This window comes from Salvia miltiorrhiza, chromosome 8, assembly GCF_028751815.1.
Source record: "Salvia miltiorrhiza cultivar Shanhuang (shh) chromosome 8, IMPLAD_Smil_shh, whole genome shotgun sequence".
Classification (NCBI taxonomy): domain Eukaryota; kingdom Viridiplantae; phylum Streptophyta; class Magnoliopsida; order Lamiales; family Lamiaceae; genus Salvia; species Salvia miltiorrhiza.
This window is the reverse complement of record NC_080394.1, coordinates 19413233-19434433: the sequence shown is the minus strand read 5'-3', so window position 1 is coordinate 19434433 and position 21201 is coordinate 19413233. Positions and strand designations below refer to the sequence as shown.

General features: G+C 38.0%; 2 protein-coding genes across 2 annotated transcripts; both read right to left on the bottom strand.

Moving 5' to 3' along the window:
* Window positions 1-1188: 1188 nt before the first annotated feature.
* Window positions 1189-3091, bottom strand: LOC131001584 (3-ketoacyl-CoA synthase 6-like). Its single transcript, XM_057928069.1, has one exon. The coding sequence runs from the start codon at window positions 2899-2901 to the stop codon at window positions 1465-1467; it is 1437 nt and encodes a 478-aa protein (XP_057784052.1). The 5' UTR covers window positions 2902-3091; the 3' UTR covers window positions 1189-1464.
* Window positions 3092-13645: 10554 nt separating this feature from the next.
* Window positions 13646-17842, bottom strand: LOC131001570 (probable dolichyl pyrophosphate Man9GlcNAc2 alpha-1,3-glucosyltransferase). The gene is made up of 6 exons (XM_057928040.1): window positions 17252-17842; window positions 16573-16756; window positions 16356-16463; window positions 15359-15520; window positions 14409-14661; window positions 13646-14315 (listed from the first exon to the last, which is right to left on the bottom strand). Exons 1-6 carry the CDS (start codon window positions 17671-17673, stop codon window positions 13876-13878), a joined length of 1569 nt encoding a protein of 522 aa, XP_057784023.1. The 5' UTR covers window positions 17674-17842; the 3' UTR covers window positions 13646-13875.
* Window positions 17843-21201: the final 3359 nt, after the last annotated feature.

Genomic DNA, 21201 nt, shown 5'->3' with positions numbered 1-21201 from the left:
AAACAGACCCTTTTTTTATTTATTAGAATTCGACACCTATAGTATATAAAATGTTTAAAATTTGTTTTACCATTTAATAAGTGAAAGCTAGCGACGTGAAGTAACAATAATTGCCTCATTGTTAGCATTTACATGTTTCCAACTAATAATTTTATATTTTTCTTACACAAATACCTTTGTGTCGTAAAAATGTAAGTACTTCTACAAAAATCCAATCAAACTTATCACCGTCCAAAAGTATCATTGGTACTACACTTTAATTTAGGTAGATTCATCATATATTTATGAAACTAGGTACTTTTAACATACATGTTATGAATGATGGTATTTTACCCTATTAACACATTTATTATTTTATATAAAATATTATTAATTGTATTAGTTATCTAGCTTATAAAACAAAAAGTAGTTTAATTAATTTTCCAAATTAAAATTGATAAAATCATATTTTGTGTTCCACTATATTTCAAAAAAGGTTAAATTGACTAACAATTTTATGCATTAAAATAAGGTATTGAAATACTTGATCTTATTGATGAATTTGCTTCTCAACATGCTAAAGCTAATTAAATTATTTTAATTATTATTTTATCAATGTTTTCGAGTTTATTGCATATATATTATAATTAATTTTTTTTGATATTGCATATTATAATTAATATTAAAATTATACAGTCATGCAAATATGGAAGACCATCACTGGAAACAAGATTCTCAAAGTTTTGGTATAGTATGGTGGTCTAATTGTTTGTAACGTGATTAATGTATAAGCTTAAAGATCTTAAGTTCGAGTCTACTATTGCACTGTCATTAAATTTACATGTTCATTAATACAAAATAATTCGAAATTTCATTTTTGTAGGGCCGTTTTTTCGTTTTTCCTTAGAGTCTCCAAAATAATAATAATAATAATAATAATAATAATTGCTCGTGTACATTAATTATTTTAGTTCAAATCAAACCGAGATCAGAAATAGTTCGCGAGAAGTTATGGCTCTACTTGAAAAGAAGAAAGGAGATCAAACTTCCTTATTCATCTTTTGTCAATTTCCATAAGGAGACTTGAAACTTTTAAGATACAGATGAAATTAAAGAATTACATCATCTAGTTTTTCAGCTCTTACAAATTTAAAGTTCCAATAATCTTTGTTTTTTTTTCAAAAATAAAAACCACAAGAACTACATTGGTTTGTTCAAAGAAGAAAAGCTTTTCGTTTTCTGTCATTCAATAAGAATACTTAAATTTGAGTAACGGTCTACAATATTCTAGAAAAATGAAACATGCATAGAACATGAAATTTCCCTGTGATGCCTGCATAACTTTTTCGGTACAAATTCCCAATGAAATTGATGAAACAAGCGAACAGAATAAATAATTAAAAGGAAAACATCATGAGCATGCATTGTTAAGCTTGTAGATACGTATTGATATTGTACATAGAGGTTGTGTATGCAAATTGATGATCAGAGCTTGACAATCTCCGGAATGTGCACGGGATAACGATGGATGCAATCCTGCCAGGGGCCGTCGGCGGGCGTGTTGATGGTCCGGTTACATTTCCAGACGGCGCTGTTACACTTGAATCCGCTGCCGAAAGCGATCTGCCACACTCTGTCGCCCTTCCTCATCCTCCCCTTGGCCTCGATGTACCCTAATTCATACCAGAGCGACGACGACGACGTGTTGCCGAAACGGTGGAGCGTCATCCGCGACGCCTCCACGTGCTCCGGCGACAGCTGCAGGTTCCTTTGCAGCTCGTCGATGACCGCCCTCCCCCCCGCGTGGATGCAGAAGTGCTCGAACGCCTGCTTGAAGTCCGGGATATACGGCTTCCACTTGGGGTTGAACATCTTCCGGGCGATGAGCGTGAGGAGGAAGAGGAGCTGCTCCGACGCCGGCAGCACCAGCGGCCCCATGGTGGTGATGTTCGACTTGAGCGCCTCTCCGGCGATCAGCATCAAGTCCTTGGACAGATTGATCCCCACCTTCCCCTGCGGATCCTCCTGCTCGTACACGCACTTGTACGCCTTGTCGTCCGCGCCCTTATGCGTGCGGACCACGTGCACCAGCTTGTACTTGGCGCGCCGCCTGTCCCGCCGCTTGTTCGACAGAAGGATGGCGGCGCCGCCCATGCGGAAGAGGCAGTTGGGGAGCAGCATCGCCCGCTCCGTCCCCTTGTAGTGATTCGGGGTTAGGATCTCCGTGCTCACCACCAGCGCGTTCGAATTGGGATGAACTTGCAGCAAATCGCGCGCGAGATCGATGGAGATGAGCCCCGCGCTGCAACCCATGCCGGAGAGATTGTAGCTCTTGATATTGCTGCGGAGTTTGTATTTGTTGACGACCATGGCGGAGAGGGAGGGAGTCGGGGAGAAGAGGCTGCAGTTGACGATTAAGAAATCAATGTCCTTGGGCTTCATGCCGGTTTTGTCCATCAATGAATCGATGGCGGAGAAGATGACGAGCTCGGCCTCTTCCCTGGCGGCGTCCATGGTGGGGGTGGGGGGGATGTAGTGGATGGCGGTGGGGAGGCAGGTCTCCTCGCCCAGCCCGGATCTTTCTAGAATGCGCATCTGGAACTCCACGCTCTTCGGGTTGTCTTTCAGGATGAGTCTAGAATGTTCCATGAAGGTCGAGAAGGGCACGCGGTGCGTCACCGGCGGCTTGTAGCACGAGTAGTCCACCAGGAAAATCGACCGCGGCTTCGACATCAGGTACACGCTCGCCACAAACACCGCCGCCAGGGACAACAAAACCATCTCCACGTGGATGCCTTGCACCATTTCGTCCGGCCTTAATCGGAGGATTGCGCCCATTATTAATGGTATCAACACTAAGGTTAGGATGTGATTTTTCATGTATTGGTAGCATAGTTTTACGTATTTCAGTTTCGCCGGCATTTTCGCGGCGGAGGTGGTGGTGGCGGAGGAGTGGATTTAAAGTGTTGGAAATATGGGAGTAATAAATTGTATCGGTGGCCTATGGAGTTGTATAATTTGTATATGCTGCTCAACTTTTAAAATGTAAAGCTGGATGATTTTTTATTTTTTTTTAAGGTGTAAAGGTGGATGAATTATGTATTTTGTTTAATAAAAGAAATCTCAATTTATTTGATTCCCGCCAATAATTACTCAATTAGTAGGAGACTACGAGATAAATTAATATTCAAGTAAATGCTTATAGGGAACCAAACTCGATGCAATCTTCTACTACCCATAGTTAATTGTTGCTGCTTAAGTCATGGATGTATTAAATTCTTAATTTAGGTTAACCTTTTCTTAACTAAGGACCGTTTGGTGCCTTGTTTTAGCCCTTATTAGCATACGTATATGGCCTTATACCAGAATTTGGTATGCTTTATCCATATTATGGATGGCCCTTGCCAAGGCCGTCAAAAAAGGCACTGTTCACTCGGTGTTACGAATACCGCCCCCCACCCGATACTGATGCCAGAATTAAACACAAGAAACAAATTGATGAGATTACCCGTCAATTAAGAAATTAATAAGGGGATATTTTTGTCATTATACCATTTTCCATATTCATTAAACCCATTTCCTGATGCTCTTGTATTGCGTATCAAATACTAGAATCGTAATATGATTTTATCTATCAAGCGTATCAAATACTCCACTAAAATCGTACGTAATATGATTTTATCGAAAATAGGTAACTTAATATAAGCTATATCACGTAATCTGTTATAGAAAACCAAACGAATGTGTGTAAATCGATTATTGATGCAATGCAAGATGAGCTGCAGTTTTAATTTGTAAGACTTTGTACCCGCTATAGATTATATATTTCCTTATATGTATTTTCTTGTAGTTGAGTTGAGGAGTTCTTTGCAGTACAAATCCACCCCACTTGATACTCATGGTTTGACATTATGTTTTTGAAAGAAAGAAAAAAAGAGAAGAAAAGAAAAAAAGTGATGATATTCCGTCGTAACATGACTGGCCATAATTTCGGCTCAAATAAAAAATGGTTCATTTAATGCTGGTTTAGTGAGATATTTAATTCACTTAATTTCTTATGATTATTATGTCCTTCACGAATGGTCATATTTTTCTTTAAAATTAATGCTAAAAAGATTATTAATTTATGGGTTAATAGCCGGAAAATACACGAACTATTTTCAAATTTGCATATTGCACATCACCTTCAAAAATAGCTTCAGAATACATTACTTTTTAATTTTGTTGCAAATTGCACATGCGTTGACCACCACCTTGATCGGTGTTGACGTGGCACCGGAATTTTCAGACGTGGACTTACCGGCATTCAAAACGACGTCGTTTTAAGTGAGTATAAATTTAAAAAACAAAAAAAAGGAAAAATCCCCAAATCTACCTTCTTCCTGCCTGAACCTTCTTCCCCAAATCTCGTAGGTCTTCATGAGCAACCGCTGCTCCTGAATCTCTGCCAGCATGAGAGTGACGTGTGGCGGCGAGGAATCGATCTGTTTCTACTAGCTAGTAGGCGCATTTGGAGCTCGGCGTAGGCGGCCTTGGCGGTGGAGATGGTGGCGAAGAGCTTGGCGACGAAAGCTTCCATGGCGGCGCGGGTCTTGCAGTCCTCCATGGCTTCCTCGGCATCCTCGGTCTCGAATTGACGCGACTCGCAATAGCGGAGCTTGTCTTGACGAATCAAGAGGTAGAATACTCCTGGGTTGGAGCGGTGTCTTGAGCCGAAGAAAATGGGGGGTTTTGGCTGCGAAAACCCTAGATCCGAAGCGGGTTGTCCTAGCTGCTTCTTCAGGGGCGGCGGCGAGGCACCGTTGCTATTGCCATCAATTGAGGACGGAGCCGTCCTTGGAAGGGTTTCTGAAATAAGGAGAAGTTTTGGGTGTTTTGAGTCAGAATGAGAGACGAGGGGCGGCGTCCGACGTTGGAGTTGCAGGGAGGAGGGAGGCTGCGGTGGGCGTCGATCTGCTGCTGCGTCGGCGTTGCAAATGCTCAAAGGGGCGGTGGAGATTTCTTTGATGTTTGATTTCTTTGATTTTTGTGGTGGAGATTTTTGTGGTGGTGATTAAGGTGGAGATGAGGGAAAACAGTGGCTTGCCGGATTCTGAAAATGGTGATGGTTCGCCGGATTCTGGAATGGCTCGCCGGAAAAGTAAGGATTTTTTTATTTTTTTTAAATTCTTCAAAATATCAAAACGACGTCGTTTTGCCCACGTGGCTTGCCAGCGTGTAAAAAAATCCACGAGTAATGCCATGTAATGTTAAATATTGTCCACGTCATCGCCGGTCAAACTTAAGAACTGCCGGAACTTTCGACGTGTGCAATTTACGATAAAATTAAAAGGTTATGTATTCTGAGGCTATTTTTGAAGCTCGTGTGCAATTTGCAAATTTCGTGAAAGTTCGTGTATTTTTCGGCTATTAACCCTTAATTTATTATGTAGAAGCATTTGAATACTAAATAAAATTATTAAATTATCATTTTCTTTTTATTCATATTTATTAATATATTTTTTTGGCTGGCGGCCGAAAATATGACTGCGTAGCTTTATTTCAAAACAAAAAACATTTTTCAAGAAGTAGCACCATTGATTTCAAGAGGCTCCGATAAATTAGACAAAATGAGGTGAACCCTAACCAAGCTTAAGCGCAGGGATGTCAATCAAATCAATTTATCGGATTTTGGGTTAGTTTTATCGAGTTATCAGGTTATTTGAATGTGAATTAATCGGATTGAAAAAAAAATGATTAAAAATTTTCAACCCTAACCTTAAACTTTCGAAATTTATTTAAAAAAATTAACTAATATATTTATCTTGACAATATTATATTTACAATAAACAAATACACACATAAATAAATAAATAAATAACATATGAATGTCTACTTACATAAAAACTGCTATGCAACTCTTAGAGATATAAAGATGCAAAATTTGTATTAAATAATTATTATTTTTTTATTTTTACATCTAAATATTTTATGTTAAGTATTGGATTAAAAATACAAAGAAGTGAAATGATGAGTATAACTTTATAATATTAGATTTCTAATATTGAATCAAAATACATTTTACAAACTTTTGGAAAAAATTTATTAATTTTCATAACCAAATAATGATGTTGAAAATTAAATAATGAATTTTTTATATATAATATTTACGAGTCATCCCTATAGGATTTTGGGTTATTTTCGTACCAATCTTATCAAATTTCGGATTACTCGGGCCATAACTTTTATCGAGTTTAAAATTTTTTAGCCCTCATCTTCTCGGATTGACTCACAGATTTCGGGTCAGAATGACATCTCAAGCCCCAACCCAAAGTAACTCAACTGTCAAGATCCAAGTCTTGTGTCGTCTCACTGTTGAGGCGAGGTGGCGCATGCGTACGGACTTAAACTCCGTCACATGGGCATATTAATTAATTATAAAAAAAAGTTTAATTAGTAATAAATAAATATAATCAATGTTAAACATTTGATGTAGACATTTTATCTTTCTTTCATTTTCCTAATTGAAAAGGTAACCAACTCTTAACGAGTGACCAACTTTAGCAAAATATTTTTCACTTACTAAAATTTTAATTTTGGGAAAATGAATGCATCTCAATTATCATATACTTTCTCCGTCTATAAAATATCTTTCTTCTTTTAAATTTCGTTCACATAAAACAACTTTTTAACTATAAAATTCTTTCTTCACTCATCAAATACACTCACTTTAAGAAAATGTTTCGTGGACGGATGAAATACTATTTAATTTTTAGGAATCAAATATTTGGCCACCAAAATGAGACCATGTTGGGGTCCTGGAGGGTTGACTGACAGGTGTATGGAGGGGGGGGGAATACACATGTGGACTATTTTTCGCAAATCAAAACAAACTTAACCAAATTTCAGTTCGAAATAGGTTGTAGACTAATACTGAAGAGACTTCAGTAAAGTGACATTAGTTAAGCGCTGGGCTTAACTGATATCCAAGTAAGGCTTCAGTCTAGTTTGTAAAACAGAGTAGAGTTATTAATCTCTCTGACTAAAACTCGTCAATAGGATTAATAACCCAACAGCGGAATTTAAGCTTAATGCGAATAGCCTTTAGAAGATATTTGTCACTTGTAAAATCCTTAGTTACACTTTTCATTTAATCCAGTTCAGTTGAAACAAGTAAGGAAATAACTGAAAGCAGATAAGAACACAAGGATTTTTAACGTGGTTCGGAGACACCTCTCCTACATCCACAACCAGATTATTTTTCTGACAAACACTCTGGGCTTATGCTTAGAGGTGCACAGCAAACCTACCAATCCACCCTGAATTGGTTTTAACACTTAGCACACTCTGACACTGTCGTGTCCAATCAGCTAAGGTTAATTGGAGCCAAAACTTTTAATCTGAACTCCCTCTTGGTTTAACGGTACCAAGGTAACTTACCTAGTTTAGTTTTTTGGTACTAAACAACGACCACTCAAATTCACTTTTCTCTCGGTTGAAAATGGGGTTTGGACTCTTCCAACGAAGATTACTAAGAACATGCTCTCAAGTAATCCATTCTAGGCTTAAGATAAAACACGAAGTGCCTAGACAAATTAGAGAGTTTAGGTAATCAGCTAGACTGATTTTACAACGTTGAATACTCTCTTCTTCGATTCGAAATCTATCTATGAAAATGCTGGCTCTCTAATTCGGTAGAGCTTCAGCGTATGTCTTCGAATCGGTGAAGATTGCAGTTGTTCCTCAAGCTCTATTTATAGGCGAAGTCTTGAATAGATCCGTTGGAGAGATGGTCTTCAGGATTTCTGCCGTTGTGAGAGGATGTCGCTTCTTGGGCTGAGGTGGCAATCTTCGGATACTCCATTTGACAGAGTTTTGAATTGTCTTGTCCTCGGAGTATGGTGCTTCTGTATCTTTACACGCAAAGGGAAGCTCTGGTACTTGCAAGGACGATCTTCAAATATTTGGCATTTAATGTTATTGTACTTGAGCATTTAATGCAGCGTGTCTGGTACTCTTCTCTTCAGTAAGATGCAGAATGTCGACTGGTACTTGAGTAGTCTTCAGTTCAATGCTGATATTGAGTTGTGTGAACATCTTCGACTGATGACTGAAAACTTTTAGTCAAGATGTGTCCTTCTGTTCGTTCAGCAAGGTGTGCTTCAGTTGTGCTGTCTTTGATCTTCAGTCTTTGGTTCCTTGTCCACTTGGTCTAAAGTCTTTGCAACTTTAGTCAAGTCCTGTGAGAAGTGAAACACTTGGACCTGCAATAGAGATAAAGACAAGCGAAGCATTCTAATGGTTTTGATATCATCAAAACTAGTTGGATATCTTTTTGTGTCCCAACAGACCATGACTCACTTTATTAAACCTAATTTATAACATTATTAATCATTTACATTTGATACTTTAAGGGGCATTTACTTTTTATGATTGGGTATTTTTATCCTTAAGAGTGAGATTTCTTCAATCTCACTTTTTTAATGAAATAAAAATCAAGTAAAATTAACTTAAATGATAGAAATAATGAAAAAAAATTGAAAAATCCCAAATTTTTAGTATGTCAAAGTAAATAAAAAATTAATCTTACTATTTTTTCTATTAAGGCTAATTTTTCAAAATAAACGCTTTCTAGTTAAAAGTAATTCTAAAAGTTCATACTTTTAGTAGTTATCTACTGTGACATTTATAGTTTATGCACTTCGATTTAGAGTTGAATTCTTCTAGCTATTGATATAATGACACACATTAGATTTAATGTGAACTAGATTTTTTCTAATAAATAGAAAGTCTGCCAATCGTGCAACCTCCAACTACTTAATGAGATCATATAGTGATGTAGCCCTTTTTCTTGTCAATTTTATCACTACATTTCAAGAAAACGTCTAGTTTCTTTGAATATCTTTTAGGGGTTATGACGTATTGATGTTATGTCATCTTTTTCTTTATTTACTTCGACAGAAAATTTAGAGTTTATCTTACTCATAAATGATTTCGAGCATGAATGAGTCAGGTATCGAGCATGGATGAGTCAGGTATTAATTCAACCAATATATAAAGGCTCTAATTAAATTATTAAACTGAAACATTTTTTCCAAAATAATGCACGAAATTATCAAAAAACAAGACAAATAAATGCCATTACACGTTAATATTTTACAAACTTGTCCCTATCAACATTTTCGAAAAAGAACAGGATTATTAAATGACGATTTTATATAAAAAAGGAAAGAAAAAACCTAAAAAAAACCCTTGAAAGCACAGAAGGAGCAGACTAAGGGCCGAACCTCATTAAAACCTTTTCACTGAAAACCCAGAGGGAAAAACCGTGAAAAGGAAAAAGAGTACTCGTCTAAACACAAAACGAAAGTAGGGAAGAGCGGAAGGGAAAGTTTCCGGAACTCCGGCCTAACCATCGTCCCCAAACTATCCCGGCTCTCACCCCACGAAAAAAAACTAAACGGGCGGTTAGAACCAAACAGCCACACATCAGCCCTAACTACCGTTTCTGACGCAGATGGCTATGCGAAGCCATGTCAAGACGAACCGCAGCCCTAATCTCCTCAATCTCGTGCGGCCACCACCCTTCCGAACGTTGTTGGTTAGCCATTAAATCGGCCGCCTTGTTTCCTTCTCTAAAGATGTGAGAAACCTGCAGCGAGAAATCATCTAACATCTTTAAAATCCTATTCCACGCCGCCTTAAAACGCCAAGGCACATTCAAAGAACGAGAATTAAGAATGAGTATCACGTAGGTGGAATCGGCTTCAATCCAAAGTCTGTGCCATCCACGATTGTGAGCAATTTGAATCGCCGAGATAACTGCCAGTAGCTCTGCTTCAAAGGCAAAACCCGAGCCACCTTTGAAGTGAAAACAACCACGCACCACATTCCAGTTATCTCTAAACACCCCACCTGCATCAATAGTGCCCGGAGTTCCCGTCGCTGAACCATCAGTATTCACTTTGATCCACGGCGCCACCGGTGGCCACCAATGTACCTCCACAAACTCCGGAGGAGGAGCACTCCTGGTATTAACACCCACTGCCCGGAGAATCAGATAATCCGACCAAGAATTCCACATGTAGCCTAATTTAGCAAAGTTATTATCAATCTCTTTGAAAGCAACTTTCACAGTGTGTATGACACGACGTGCTTCGAACTTTTGATTATCAAAGATACAATTGTTTCTCTGCATCCAAATGGCCCAGATGACCGTGAGAACAGGATAAATTTTCTCAAGTTTAACATGAAAAGATAGGTCATAGATCAATAAAGATGTAACATTATGATATGCCGAAATATTGAATCAGTTTTTTTCCAGAAATATTGAATCAGTTTAAAACATAAATTATTTTCGCACTCTATTAAAAATATTTTTCTAAATCATGAACTATCATCTATCTATTTTCCAGCTCCAAAAAATTGGCGTGGCTCGTCGAATGCCACGATATGTATAAAATTATTCTCATTTATCTCACATAGCGTAAAACGATGTCGCTTTATGCTTTACTAATTATAAAATTCATGTTAAATTTTACAAAAAAGATTTTTTGCAATGAATAATGCACAAAATTAAATTGTTTAGTGCCATATAAGCTAAAATTGATCAATTTTAAATTTATCGTTGCATAGACAATTAGTCACGTCAATTTTTCGAAGTTGAAAAATAGATCGATAGATGGTAGATAATTGATATTAAATCAATAATTCTTTATTTGAAAATATATTTTTAATAATTTAAAATAGAACTAATAATGTAGAAAATAATTTAAAATTTAAAGTGATACTCAAAAGTATTGATATCAGCTAGTGTTTCAACCTTTCCCCTCCCCTTCACCATTGATTTGAAGGGTTCACCTCATTTTGTCTAATTTATCGGAGCCTCTTGAAATTAATGGTGCTACTTCTTGAAAAATGTTTTTTGTTTTGAAATAAAGCTACGCAGTCATATTTTCGGCCGCCAGCCAAAAAAATTTTTGAGTATCAATGAAGAAGGCCAAGGTTCCCACTTTCACTCCCAAAAAATTTTTTGAGTATCAATGAAGGGTGGGACCCACTATCCACCACCATTCCCCTCCCATAAATTAGACAAAATGGGAGGGGAATGGTGGTGGATAGTGGGTCATCTCTCTCTATATATATATAGGGAAGAGCTACAGTAAAAACAACTCTTAAAATAAAAACTACAAATCAACAAAAATGTATGAATTTTATGTAGAACATGTATGAATTCACTGTATAAAGGTATGAATTGCGAAAAATAAATTTTTTGCTACATATGAGATTCGAACTCAGGACCATGAATTCATCCAACAAGGTGATGAATCAACCGTAGATCTTGATGATCTAAGGGCTGAAAATGGTTTCTATTTTATACAATAAAATATATTTTTATTATAGCCCTCCCCTATATATATATATATATATATATATATATATATATAGGGAGAGGTTCAAGAAAGAACCATAAATAAAAAAAGACCGGAGAACCATTTTCAGCCATTCGATCATCAAGATCTACGGTGGATGCATCATCTTGTTGGATGAATGCAGATCCTGGGTTCGAATTCTGAAGGGAGCATTTTTTTTTTATTTTTTTAGTGCATTAATTTTAACAGCGAATGCATTAATTTTTACAGTGGATGCATTAGATTTGATGGTTCTCCCGTTCTCACAAATAATGTAGTTCTCTCTAGAACCACACCCTATATATATATATATATATATATATATATATATATATATATATTATTTTTTGTGATTCATGTTCATGTGCTCAGATTGTAGTGATTATTTGCGGTTTTTGAAGTTTCAACCTTTGGGGTCTTTTTACTATTACAAACAATTACTTCTGAATTTGAACCTAAGTCAAGAAGAAGGTTTCCCTGGTTGCAGAATGTGACCAAGTGGAAGAATGATAATTTAGGATTCTGATTTCAATTCTATGAATTTAATCATAAATATGTATAAAACGACGTAATTTCGTACAAGAATCAAATATTATATTTAAGTTATCGGACATTAACAATTGTGGTGCATGCCAACGAGCCAAATCTGTGCCATATTGATTGTGAATTGGAGGAGAATGAAAATGGTGAGAAAATCGTACAAATGTGAACATTTTTGGTAAAAAAAAAGTAGAATTTTAAAATTCGTGAACAAAGCATATTTCAGTCAAAATTTGTGTAACATGCATTTAATCTTAAAAAATTAAATATCGTGCATATTTCAAACTAAAAACATATCGTGTGTTCGAACCTTATGATATTGCCTATTTTTTATTTATTCATTTATCCATAAACTCACACTAACACAATTAGAATTTAGAAGCACTGTTTCAAAGAATAAGTATGTAACTATTATCCCTTTTGATGTTAAGAACTTATCGTGTGTTCGAACCTTAATATATACCAAAAAAAAAATTATTTTTATTCGTTTATCCATAAACTCACACAAACGCAATTAGAAGCACCGTTTCAAAGAATAACTGAATATAATAATGTAAGTATCCCTAAGATGAGATCATGCGCGTGCTGGGTGGGAGGAGGTTGCGGGGTGCTTTCCAAAGTTGACCCAATTTTTGTGACAGGAGCTTCAAATTAAGCACAGTCAATTAAATTCTACATTCCAAATATCATTATGTAATACAATCTCGAACATATGTAGATATATTATTTCTGTAATTCATGTCCATTTAGTACCTCATTTCGACAATACATGATTCGATGCGCCAAGGACTCGTGGAAACGAGGTAAAAGCAACTTGCACGTGTTTTCTTGAATGATAATTGTTACTAAATCATAATTTTTGCTATATTTTGTTCGATTTTAACTCCATTTAATAATACACCACAATTCGATTCGTAGAAAAAATTCAACATCCTCAAAATAATTAACAAGATTCGTTCGGTAAACGTCATTTATTCACTGAGATGGCGTAATTTTTACGCTGAAAAAGTAATACATGGTGTAATATTATTGAATTTTTTTTTTTTTTTGAAGTGGTGTAGAAATTGTAAACAAGTAATCATAATAGCAGCAAGTAATCATACATGGTGTAGAATTTTTTTTTTTAAAAGCTATCCCAATCTCTAGATTTTAAAAATAGTCGCTTCTATCATCTGCAACAAGTAATCATAATAGCAGCATTTGTTGAAAGGACATTTCAAGCGCAATGAGCATTCGTAAAGCAAGTAGTAGTAGTAATTTAATATTAACAGTCCAAAATTGGAAAAAGAAGTCAGTGATGATTCAAAAAATCATGACGATCAACATGAAGATGAATTAAATTAGGAAAAGACAGCAAAATGAAGGAAGAGAACGCCCACACGGCCACATGCTGCTAAGAGTCGACAACTTACCCAAACAAACCGTGTCCAAACCACCTGCTCGTTTGCAAAAAGACCATCTGCGCGTTTCGTCATTACCATTACCAAAACTGGCAAACACAGTTCGGCATTCCTACCATATGAGATATCCATCTATTACTCAACTCACAAGAATTCCAAACAAACAATCAATCAAGCCCACATGCTGAAAGGATGTCTCGACTTTCATGTTCACACTCGGCCACATGACTGAACATTAAATGAACTAACAAGCATGACTTCCTGAATGCAACTTATATCTAATAAAAGAACATTACCAAATGCAGGGTGTATGAGGATAAACAAAGTCAAACAGACTTGAGAAAAGGAGTGTTATTAGTTCCTGATCAATATATATTCGATACAAGGTGATCTGATGTGAATGTGGAATGTTAGCCTGTTAGGTATCGAGAAGCTGTTAAATCATCATTAATGGTACAGATACAACTAAACTAATATAGGGCCTGAGGCATAAAAGGGTTCAAATTTCCTCAATTTCCCGAGGAGATCAAAATGTGTTTTGCAGTCTAATCTCTCCCTAAAGAAAATCAGAGCCTCTTCTTTTTGGTATCCGCTTCACTTGAAATCTTAGATGGTGCCCACTGTTTTAGATTTATATATATCAAAATCAATACGAACTGAGAGAAACATAAGCTCATAATCACAGCTTCAAAGAGAAAAGGATATTTTTCTGGAGGGGTAACTGTTATGTAGACGATATGAATGACAAGAGAGCAAGCAGATGCAAAAAATTTTAGAATGGATGGAATGGAATCAGACACTCCTGCATCTTTCCTGACACCAGGCGCATGGTAGAGTAGGACGAAAAGACCATACAGAGCAGCATATGGAACTACCAAATTGTCACGCCTTAAAAGAGGGAACATGGAAAGCAAAGCATAGTACATAAACCACCGGAAGACAAATGGTTCTTCCACAGCCAAGAAGCTTGCAGGCAGAAGTGGAAGCAGGATGGATTTCTCATGTACTGTAAAATTGAACCGCCAATTTCAGATCAGATTAGATATAAAAAATGCAGGAGCGAATGATGGACTAAGCATGAACGTCCTGTTAAACATACCTTGGAATGAGAATAGGTAAAATGAGAATGAGCAGTTTAGCAAACCGTGCAGAAAACCACGTTTAGTTGGTGACCATACAAGCTGGATCATGGAAGGAAGACATGTGGAAACAGTTGCAACAAGACTGAGAAGTTTCAGTGATTGTGTTGTAAACAATCTCTTCCATTTCACAGCAACTGAAGTTGTGCACCAAAAGTTTGCAACATAATCCTCATATATACCTCTCTCAAATGGAGCTAACCGAGAAAGAACCTGTTCCAAGCATCAATTTCCATGTGTCACCTACATGTGCAAGTATTTGTCCAGAAGTATTCGCAAAAAACACAATTCTTCTGATAAAATTGCATTGTATGGTAACCATGAAATGACATGTGCATTATAAAACAACCACAAATGACATGAAGATTATGGTAGAACCAGTAAAATGACCTTTTACCAAAATTCAAGATGACTACCTAATAAAACAATGTAGATATAGGACTTTAACATACTGTCTCCATGCTATCATGGATGCAACAGGCCCCATAATGGGAAAAATGGCAATCTGCAGGTGGCAGTATTCAGTCCTGGGCAGTGTCCCTGGAATATATAACATGCGCTGCTAAAATCTTAGACACAAAATTATTTCCGGTCCTCTTGATCCCTGAACTGATACATTTAATGACCCATGCCTATGTCATTATTCTAACACCAATTAGATAATTTCTGCATGCAATTATCTGATAGAAGCCAAAACAAAAGCAATTTTCCCAATTCACTCAAAAATTAATAAAATAAAGATATTCCTATGAAATGCAATGAGACTTGAGACTTATCAATATACACTTGACTGCAGCAAGTACATGTGCTCAGGTACTTGAAGAAGTGGATTTAGTTGTATACTCAGCATTAAACATATAGAGCTTAAGGGCAGAGAGAAAAGAAGGTAAATAAAAATATAGTGACATACCTCCAAAAATGCATCCACTGAATTAAGGTATGGACACCAAACTAGAGCAAAGGTCCCCAAAACCACCAAACCAAGTTTTAAAACCTCAACTATTGGATGCTGGCGTCTCAAGCACTTACCAAAAAGATAAGCAAAAAAAGCAGGTGCATAATACGCACTCATCTGAAAGTTCAAAATTATGAAGCTCAGGAAGTACAGCATTAATAAAATGGGCTGTGTAGAAATGTAATGTTAAGATATTTATCTGACAGATATTACGATCCAGGTAGTTCAGTCTCCATTTCATGAAAAAATATTCTGTAACTGGTTCCAGATAGTGACTTGCGATATATCAAAGACAGATGGAAGCCGTACAATCAAATCGACCTCTACTTTACCATTCAAGAAAGGCTACGAGTCAAAACAGTAACAAACTAATAAAAACTAGTACACACGAAAAATACTTTTGGGTTATGTTGTTATAAGAGCTATACTTTCAATTAAGCTGAGGATGAAGGATGGGAAGTTTGGCTGTGGCTACCATCTTGGTGACTGACAGACATAAATGGCCAAATGAGAGTGGCAGCAACAGTAGGTGTGGCTTAGGCAAAGGTAAATGGCGGCACTATGTTTCCATATGCTTATAGCCTTATACTACCTGTGACCTGTTTCTAACATTTTTTTAAGTTTTAAGACAGGTTATTATTGACTAGGGCATTTGTTAGAAAAGGAAGTAGCTGAGTTCTAAATGGAAATTCCATCAACCACAAGAGTAATCACTCAAGCTAGATTCAAAGGCATAGGGTTCAAAGGATGGATTAGATACTAAGACATACATGCTTCATAAACATATCAAATGGAAGTAATTGCTTCTTTAAGCTCTAGCAACTGAATTACGTAATGTTTTAGCAAATTGGAGCCCTCTGTACAACATAGTTATATCACACAGTTATTTGAACAAGATCCAAACAGAATATAGATGAGAATAATTTCTATTAAATCTTAAGGAGAAAGACACCTGTTTGTGATTAAGAGCAAGGCAAAATAGGATGGAGCCAACAAGGTCTCTGTTTGATAAAATTGCCGCAGCAGCAGCAGTAGTTAACCCCAAACTAATACAATTGTACTGAAAATGAAAAACAACAGAGACATCAAAAGACAGGTACGAGAGAGGGAGAGAGAGGACATTAACACATTATAAGTGGGCTGAATAACTCTTGCATTTCATGTTATACCTGGAAATGGCCATGGTCAATCAAAATGAGACATGGGTTCAACAGAATCATCATAGTGTGCCAAGCCTTATTGCTTTTCTTGCCATTGGGTTTCCCAGAGTAATACACGGTTACAAAATAAAGAACTGCAGGAAAGAATATCATCAAATCAGACATCAGAACCGTCCACCTCATCAACAGCTTCCTACATAAAAGCATCACAAAAATTACAATCAGATAAATCCACATTTTTGTTCTTATATCACTCAAGAATCAATGAAAATAGAAATCCTAATCCACGATTTTAGCTTCTCCCTGAAATCATGTCATGTTCCACATTTCCTCCATGACGAGCAGGGTGATTGTGCGACAGTTGCAACAGCTTTGGAATAATATATACCATAAGTGTTTAGTAGCCAAAACACAAAATTAATTCAAATTAATATAAATTTCAAATTTTAGCTCGTATCAATCTCCAGTTCAGCTAGAAGTGAAAACACAACTTCTAGAGTTTATTTTATTGCCTCTGTGCCCTGTAAACTCCAGTCATAATCCTCAAATCAGTAATGTAAGGCAATCAAAGCATAAATCTTCGTAACAAAGCATAATCCGTAAACCGAACCGGTCAGAAGACATTAACATACACAGAATTAAATGCCACATTATAAACCAGGATCACAAACTCAAATAATCAGCATACCCAATGTAGGACTCATATCCACGAGAATCCGATAGCGCAACCGACGCCGGATCGAACAACCTCAAGAAAATTCCATGGAAGTAACTCTGGTACGCAGTCAGAGGGGGGTAATCGAGTCCCCAATATCCGAGATCATTCACGGTGCTGTTGCGGTACCACTCTTCCGGCGGCAGATTGATAGTAATCTCCATCCAGTGGCGCTGCGCCTCGTAATCGCCGAACATCGGCGGCGTGTTGGCGCCGGAATAGGGGTGGAGCGCGACGGCGAGGCGAATAAAAACGGCGAAGAGGCTTATGCAGAGGAACCATGATTTTGTGCTTCTGGCGGTGATGAATGACCAGAATTCAGATTGTGGATCGGGTTCGGGCATGGTTTTGGGCGGGTCGTTAGGTCCGCTACTCTTCTTCTTTCGGCTCGCCATTGTTGTTTTGCAGGAAAATATTTTGGAATTTCAGCGTAGTGTTTTTCGCCAGAGGCTGCTACGAAATTATCTGTATTGCTTAACTACTAGCTGTGAATGAATCAACCCGCCTGCAAATTATTCACTGCTCGACTTTAAAAAAATTCATTCAAAATTCGTTGTCTTCTAAACCAGTGAAACTCGAATATGAAATCAAACTCGATAAATTATAACTCGAACTTACACATGTTTGACTCATAAGCTCGCAAACATATTCGGCTCGAGCCTTAATGAGCTTGTTCGCGAATAAGATCTCGTATAAGCTCACGAATAAATTCATTAAATAATACTACTAATTTTATACTTCATTTGTCTCACAAAAACATGAACATTTGTAAGTAACACACGAGTTTTAAGAAATACTCCCTCCGTCCCACCCAAGATGCAACATTTTCCTTTTTGGGCTGTCCCAACCAAGATGCTACATTCTTTATTTGGCAAAAACTAACACTAATTAAATATTTTCTTATTACATTCTCTCTCCTACTTTATCACTTTTTTATTTTCTATTTCTTACTTTATCACTAATTAAATATTTTCTTATTACATTCTCTCTCCTACTTTATCACTTTATTACTTCTTCTCTCCTACTTTATCACTCCTTAATATATGACTCCTTAAATCTTGTGCCCAAAAGCAATGTTGCGTCTTGAGTGGGACGGAGGGAGTATTAGGTAAAAGTGTTTTGTTAGTGGAAAAAGGGGTCCCACTTTATGAAAAGTAGAGATGAAAAATAAAGAGATTGTGGTGGGGTAGTGTACCAAAATAAAAATGTTCATGTTTTTATGAGACATCCCAAAATGGCAAAATATTCATATTTTTGTGAGACGGAGAGAGTATATTCTATTCGTTAAATATTTTTTGAAAAATAAAAATAATTCTCATAATTAAAAAATACTAGTAATTTGTACCTAACTTGACAAATTATCTATGAGATAGAAATAAATAATACTCCCTTCGTCCCAACTTAATTTTAGTATTCATATTTCCTTTTTTGGTCGTCCCATATTTTGGTATCCATTTTTATTTTTAGTAAAAGTAGATGGGATCCTTGCTCCAATTTAATTATTGTAACACTCACATAAAATGTGAGATCGTTATTTCTTTTATAACACACACAACCACTTTGTTAAAACTCGTATCACACCTAAATGGATATTAAAAGCTGGGATAAAGGGAATAAGTTATAATTCATATATAGATTTAGAAAAGTAAATATATAAGGTACCATATATATTTAAGGGGTATTAGCTTGTAAATACTCAAACTTTTCTCATTTTTTTTTGTTTTGCACCACCCAACTTTAAAATTTGCCTATAAATATTTAAACTTTGTATTCTTTTTAGGGCAAAGGTGCAGATTAGTCCCTGAACTCGACCCCCCTAGAGCGTTTACCCCCCCACACTCGACCCAGGCGCAAAAACCTCCCCCATAGTCCATGAAAAATATGCAACTTAACCCATGAAGAAAACGGACTTCAAACGCCGTTTCCTTGAATTTTTTATTTTTTTCATTCATTTTGTAGTGGGTCCCACCTTAAATAAATCAACTACTCTCCTCTCTTCCCTTTCCTCTTCCTCCTCTTCCGACCACCACCACCACCACCTCCATTCCTCCGCCTTCTAAGGCAGCAGCGGCGCCTGGGAGAAGCAGGTCCGCCGCTCCTCCGTCCCCCGCCGCCCAAATAGCTTCTCCGTCCTACTCCTCCACCCCCCCGCCGCCCCATTAGCTTCTCCATCCAAGAAGCGCGGAGACGCGGTTCTCTCCGACAACTAGCTCCTCTACACCGTCACATCTGCCGGCGACGCGGGTTCGTGCGGGAGCCACCGCGCCGAGGTTCGCCGGCGCCGCAGAGGAATGGAGGTTGTTGGCGGAATGGAGGTGGTGGTGGTGGTGGTCGGAGGAGGAGGAAGAGGAAGGGGAAGGTGGTGCTCAGCGACGGCTGCGTGACGCCGGCTACCTCAAAGACGCTATCGCCACTGTCAAGGCGTTGAAAAATGGGTGGTTCTTCACCGGCGACGTGGGGGTTATGCATCCCGACGACTACCTAGAGGGGTCAAGGATCAGTCCAAAGACGTGATCATCAACGACGGGGAGAATCTGAGCAACGTGGTGGTGGAGTCGGTGCTGTACGGCCACCGGGCGGTGAATGAGGCGACAGTGGTGGCGCGGTCGGATGAGTTTTGGGGGGAGACACCGTGAAGCAGAAGCTAATATAGAAGCTGTTGGGGCGGCGAGGGGTGGAGGAGCAGGACAGAGAAGCTATTTGGGCGGCGGGGATGGAGGAGCGGCGGACCTGTTTCTCCCAGGCGGCACCGTTGCCTTAGAAGGTGGAGGAATGGAGGTGGTGGTGGTGGTAGTGGTGGTCGGAGGAGGAGGAGGAAGAGGAAAGGGAAGAGAGGAGAGTAGTTGATTTGTTTAAGGTGGGACCCACTACAAAATAAATGAAAAAAATAAAAAATTCAAGGAAACGGCGTTAAAAGTCCGTTTTCTTCGTGGGTTAAGTTGCATATTTTTCATGGACTATGGGGGAGGTTTTTGCACCTGGGTCGAGTGTGGGGGGGTAAACGCTCTAGGGGGGTCGAGTTCAGGGACTAATCTGCACCTTTGCCCTTCTTTTTATTTTGCACTTGACGAATTTTACCCACAAATCGTTGCTAACATGACAGTCGGATTGAGAGGGAAATTTGAAGTGCATAATGAATCAAATAAGTTTGTTGTCAATGTAAAATCTAGAACATGTAATTATAGGGTTTTGGAAAGTCAATTTAGCTGTCATGTCAGCAAAGATTTTGCTGAAGATTTGTCTGGTGCAAAACAAAAAATAATACAAAGTTCAAGTATTTATAAGCAGATTTTAAAGTTGGGGTGCAAAACTTAAAAAAAAAAATCAAATATTTATAGGTCAATACCCTTATATTTAATTTATAGTTTGAAGGGTTAAAGTACAAATCCACCCTTGAAGTGGACACCCCTAAAACGTATCACTCACCATTCTTGACGTTGGTCCAACTAAAACCCCAGAGCCCATAAAAAAAGTACATTTAAACCCAGTGACTAAACGGCAAGTTCACGCTGTTTACATAAAATTTGTTTGTTTGTTTTTTTCCTGAGTGGGTCCCACCACCAACTACCCTTTCTATCTCCTTCTCCCTTTCACACAGAACACACACACCCATAGAGACCTCTCCTCCGCTCTACCTCACACCGCCAGCCCGCTGCGTCACCGGCAGACGGCGCCGCAGCAACCGTAGCGTCGCCGCGCCTCTATTCTTCCTTGCCCTCCTCTCTCGCTCGCTTCCTGGCCGGGCAATGCACAGTAGCAGCGCAGCCGCGCCGCCCGAAGCTTCCCTTCCCTCTCTTCATCGGCCGCCGTGGCACAAGCAGTGCCTGGCGGCATCGTCAGCCGCCTCTCTCTCTCTTTCTTCCGGGCTTGTCAAAAGCAGTTCACCAAAATTTCCCCCATCTCACTCTCTCTCTATTCCTTGT

Bases quoted from the DNA above. Each gene is read 5' to 3' on its own strand.
- LOC131001584 (XM_057928069.1), bottom strand. From the start codon at position 2,901: ATGCCGGCGAAACTGAAATACGTAAAACTATGCTACCAATACATGAAA.
- LOC131001570 (XM_057928040.1), bottom strand. From the start codon at position 17,673: ATGGCGAGCCGAAAGAAGAAGAGTAGCGGACCTAACGACCCGCCCAAA. The intron at 15,521-16,355 runs GTGTCTTTCTCC...TTGAACTTTCAG, and splicing joins TTGCTCTTAATCACAAACAG to ATGAGTGCGTATTATGCACC. The intron at 14,662-15,358 runs GTATGTCACTAT...TGCTTGGAACAG, and splicing joins CAGTGGATGCATTTTTGGAG to GTTCTTTCTCGGTTAGCTCC.